Genomic DNA, 5047 nt, shown 5'->3' with positions numbered 1-5047 from the left:
TATTATTATTATTAGTATTATTATATTATATTGTATTGTATTGTATTGTATTGTATTGCATTGCATTGCATTGCATTACATTACATTACATTATATTATATTATATTATATTATATTATATTATATTATATTATATTATATTATATTATATTATATCGTTATTATTATCAGTAGAACTAGTGATAGTTTAAGCAGGATAGAATGGACTAATCTTACAGGAAAGATCTCATAAAAAATAGTGTTGGGAGTTCTTCCTAATAGATAGTGTAGTAATGAAATCATGTTTTAATTTGTATAAAAATAATATAATATATAAGTATTCATTAATTATTTTTAAGAAAATATTCGACGAATTCTTATTTTTTATTGCAGATTTGTATAATTCTTAAATGTTAATTATATTTATTATTTTCTATGGATTTATCATGAAATAATTTGAAAAAGTTACGACTACATCGTATCTAACACGAACTACTGCGAGATAAACGGTCCCATCAAAGAAATGTATACACATAAGAGCATGAAAAGTGGAACTTCACATTTTACTTCCTAACGCAACTATCTATGATCCAACGAAACCAATTATTATGCATGCGTGAGAGGGGAATAACTACCCCGATACGATAGATGCACGGTGGCGACAGATACCGTTGCTTGTTTCCTAGTTCATATTTTGCCCATACTTGTCGCTAAGATCACACACATTAGTGCAAAAGGTAGTTAACAGCCTTAAAATGTTAAATTCAACTAATAGTTTAAGTATTGGTAATACCAAATATCAATTTATAATTTATTTTATTTTATAAAAATGACTATGACGTTGTATTTACCCAATGCTTTGGCGCTGTAATCGCAATTGTGGCGGTCTCGTGGCGACTGTGACCCATCCTCCGGCAATACACATAATTAACACGCCTCGGCGCCATCAAACGCACACGTGGGAAACTAACTAAATAAAGTGAGAAACAAACAACAAAGACGTCGAAAACAAAGTAAACGACAAAGATGCCGAGAACACAAAAGAAATCATTTATTCTTTCTTGGACTCTTCTCGAAGTCACTGCTGTAACTGCTGAAAGTCACAAGCTGATCTATTGTATATCGAACAAAGCTAAATAAAAATAATACTATTGTTATTTGATGTGCAAAGTTTCAGCGCGTAAACTATAGACGACATTTCTTATTATTAGATCGAACATTAGATCGAAATAGGGCTGTACATAAATAAGATATAATTTACTTATACATTTTTATGTAAAGAATTCAAAAAGTACACAATATGTTAATATGATATCCATGAATGTAATTATAGTGACTTCTTATCCTTCGAAAAAATGATTTGCGCGAATGCCTCTATAGTAGCATACCTTTCAAAAAGATAACATGCGAAAGCCATTATAATGGCATTTAGTAGCTAAAAGGTTAAAAGAACATATGCGATAGGTACGGCGTAGAACGAACCAGTTGCGAGAATGTTTTCACTTGAGCGTTGACGAAACTGTGTTTATTTGATTAGAATAACGATTACCCATCGTCACGGAAAAGTTACAAAAAATGCCCAAAGTGGCTAAGGTAAAATGATTATTATACATTAGAATATTTTATTTTATAATTATAAATTATAGCATGCACAACTTATAATTGTAATATTCACAATTAAAATTTTTTTTAGATGAAAAACAAAGCACCCGAGAAAATTTAAATCATAGCAAAACAGCTATTAAGAGAAACAAAGAAAAAAATCTTTATGCAATACTGTTATACCTATCTATAATTTTACATAGAGAATAATTCATTTGTAAGTATCCCCTTTTATCCACCTAAGCAGAAAATAAAAAATCCCCATAAATTGGTTGATTATCAATATGGAAAATGAAATACCTATGACTACAATATGTGTAAGAATCATATGGTTATAACGAATCTGATGAAATATGCCCGATGGGAAAAAAATTAGAAACAATGCAAAGAGCAAGGTACTTTAAATACAAAAAATAGTACATTTTATAGTCTTAGTTGTATTAAAAATATTTAAAGGTTTTATATGTCCAATTTATTTTAAATCTGTATATGAACGTGCGCTGGATGTTGATCATAGAAACATTACATTATGGCTATATTATATTGAAATAGAAATGCACAGTAAGTAAATAAGTTATGCCAGAAATTTATTAGATCGTGCGGTCACAATTTTACCTAGAATAAATCAATTTTGATACAAATACATATATATAGAAGAAATGTTAGAAAATATTACTGGTAAGATTTGATATAAAATTAGGGATTATTTTTTATTATCTGTCTTGATTTTATAGAGATTTATTATAGAAACACGTCAAGTTTTTGAACGATGGATGGAATGGGGACCTGACTAAGAGGCATGGTAAACATAAATTAAATTTGAATTACGATATAAAGAAATACAAAGAGCTAGGTAGAGATATATAATTGTATAGGGAGATATATAGTTTTGTAATAAATGTAGGACGCAAAGTTTATGAAGATGTTATAAACTTTTTCGGAGATGAAAACTTAGATGAAAAGCTATTTATAGCATTTGCAGGATTTGAAAAAGGACAAAGAGAAGTATTATTTTAAGATAACAATATATTTTGTATCTCTGTTATAAGTATAATTTTAATATTTCTCTGATAGCATGATAAAACAAAAATAATTTCTAAGTATGCTTTAGACAATATTTCAAAAGAAGGAACAAAAGAAATATATGATGCATATACCATACACGAAAAGAAATATGATGATTTTGCAAGTAATTTATACTATAAAGATTAAGATTTATTTAATACGAAATATAAATTTAAAAGTTTTAAGTATTAATATGGATTTGTACAAATTTATAAAAAAATAACACAAATTTCATAACATTTTTAAATAGGCATTGAAGATGTAATAATTACTAAAAGAAAATTTCAATAGGAGCAAGCAGTCAAGGAAAATTCTTCTATGATGCTCGGTTTGACTATTTGAGATTAGTAAAATCTAAAGAAAATCATAATGTTGTAAGAGCATATGAACGAGCTATAGCAAATGTCCCTTCTACTAAGGTAATGAATATTTATATTTTAACAATTTTGAAGTCAAATTGAAGTTCCTTTCCATTAAATAAATTTTTTATCGGAGCATGGAAACGATATGTCTATCTGTACATAAATTATGCTTTGTATGAAGAAATTGACACGGAAGTTATAGATAGATGTCGTCAAATTTACAGGTACAGTTCATTTTGTATAAAATTATTGTTATATATAAAGAGATAGCTTTATAATACTTTATTGTTGCATATGAAGATAAAATTTTATAACATTTTTTTATTTTTTAGAATCTGTTTAGATCTTATTCTATATAAACATTTCACATTTTCTAAGATATGGCTATGTTATGCATATTTCGAAATACAACAAAAAAATTTGACTGTAGCGAGAAAAACATTAGTATCCTATTATTATAATAATTTTTTTATTATTTATAAGTATTAAATTATTGTATTTTGAAAGATTTAATTTCATTTTTTTCAAGGTATGGTATTGGGTGTGTATTCCAAATAGAAATTGTTCTGTTGTTACAATGATTTAGAGGTACAATCTAGAAAATTTGACAGATGCAGGATTCTGTATAAAAAATTATTTGAATTAGCACTTCAAAACTGCACAATGTGAATGAAAGTAAACTACTTTTCTTATAGTTACATTTATCTTATGTTTTATTGTACTTATATTTATTTAATTGTCATAATGTCTATATAGTTCGTAGAATTAGAAACTTTATTAGGAGACTTTAACCGTCCTAGAGCTATTTATGAATCAGCTGTGTCTTAGACGAATTAAGTTATATTTTTATAAATTACTACTAAATGTAATTAAAGCTGTCTTTTTCTTTTATTTTTATTTTTTATCAAAAACATGTTTAATATTTTTATTATTTTTATTATTTAGTTTGGATATATCTGAACTTTTATGGAAGTCATATATAGATTTTGAAATATCTCAGGATGAAATAGAAAATATCAGACAACTATTAGAGAGATTATTAGAACGAAATGTTCATGTCAAAGTAAGTTTGATTTCATAGTATGATTATATATATATATATATATATATATATATATATATATATATATACATATATTAAACTTAATTTATAAATATTTTTACATTATAATACACGTTTGAATAACTTATGCTAAATTTGAATTAGTTAATTCTCCATCGGAAGATGATGGTGATAATGTTACCTTAGCTCGTAGAATTTTTGAACATGGGAATTATGCATTATTTGCAAACGGTGACAAAGAAAGGAGAATATTACTTTTGGGAACATGGAGAGATTTCGAAAAAGAGAAAGGAGACAAACAAAATAGATTAATATTATTGTCAAAATGCCTAGAAGAATTAAATGAAGAAGTCGAATGGTTGAAGAAGATGGAGTATGTAGTTTTTATAATATACATTAAATAGTACAATAACATTGAATAGTTTTGGAGGAATTTAAATTAAAAAGAAGTATTCTTAATTTATATTAATAATAATCTATATTAAGTAGTAGATATTCGGCTTCGGGAAAAAGTATTCGACTTCGTATTCCCAGAAGACGAATACCAAAGAGCAAATCTTAACTTCTTGGCATTAGCGAAAGCGTGGATAAAGCAAAAAATTTGTAGTGAAACTGCTCAAAATGAAAATTAACAATTAGAATCGGACAATAAAAAATAATTTATATCTTTTATATTATTATTATATTTATATTTTATAAATAGGCAATATAAGTATTGTGGAGAATTTTATATTTGTCTTGACTAATTTATAAAATGTAAAAGGTATAAAATTATGCTTTGATAGTTTTTTTTTATGTAAATACAGTTTATATTTTATAAATAATAAACAATTTTCTATAATTTATATTTAACATCTTTATATCTAAAATATTATATTATCACTTCTAATAACTTATATTTAAAAGTGGTAATGCAGAGGTTTTACAATATATTATATTGTAAATATTACGAAATTTTACAATATATATATTATAA

At 25.7% G+C, this 5047-nt stretch overlaps 1 protein-coding gene across 10 annotated transcripts; it reads left to right on the top strand.

The window, feature by feature from the left end:
• The first annotated feature begins 969 nt into the window (after positions 1–969).
• Positions 970–4721, top strand: LOC118445629 (protein crooked neck-like). Of its 10 annotated transcripts, XM_085662443.1 has the most exons (9): positions 970–1302; positions 1444–1572; positions 1673–1976; positions 2099–2142; positions 2316–2383; positions 2486–3232; positions 3954–4071; positions 4265–4444; positions 4558–4721. In XM_085662443.1, exons 7-9 carry the CDS (start codon positions 4058–4060, stop codon positions 4631–4633), a joined length of 270 nt encoding a protein of 89 aa, XP_085518569.1. In that variant the 5' UTR covers positions 970–1302; positions 1444–1572; positions 1673–1976; positions 2099–2142; positions 2316–2383; positions 2486–3232; positions 3954–4057; the 3' UTR covers positions 4634–4721. The 10 variants fall into 10 exon arrangements, 8 of the variants coding, with proteins under 8 accessions (XP_085518569.1, XP_085518566.1, XP_085518568.1 ...); XM_085662440.1 differs by having other exon boundaries at positions 2099–3232; XM_085662442.1 differs by having other exon boundaries at positions 1673–2259; positions 2329–3232.
• Positions 4722–5047: the final 326 nt, after the last annotated feature.

The sequence above is a fragment of the Vespa mandarinia genome, chromosome 18 (genome assembly GCF_050613455.1).
Source record: "Vespa mandarinia isolate Hongniang chromosome 18, ASM5061345v1, whole genome shotgun sequence".
Lineage (NCBI taxonomy): Eukaryota > Metazoa > Arthropoda > Insecta > Hymenoptera > Vespidae > Vespa > Vespa mandarinia.
Note: the sequence above shows the minus strand (reverse complement) of the source record. Positions and strands in the feature narration are given on the sequence as shown.

What these genes read in the sequence shown, in the direction of transcription:
- LOC118445629 (XM_085662443.1), top strand. An exon ending in GAATGGTTGAAGAAGATGGA is followed by an intron (nt 4,445 to 4,557) that starts GTATGTAGTTTT and finishes ATCTATATTAAG; the next exon opens with TAGTAGATATTCGGCTTCGG.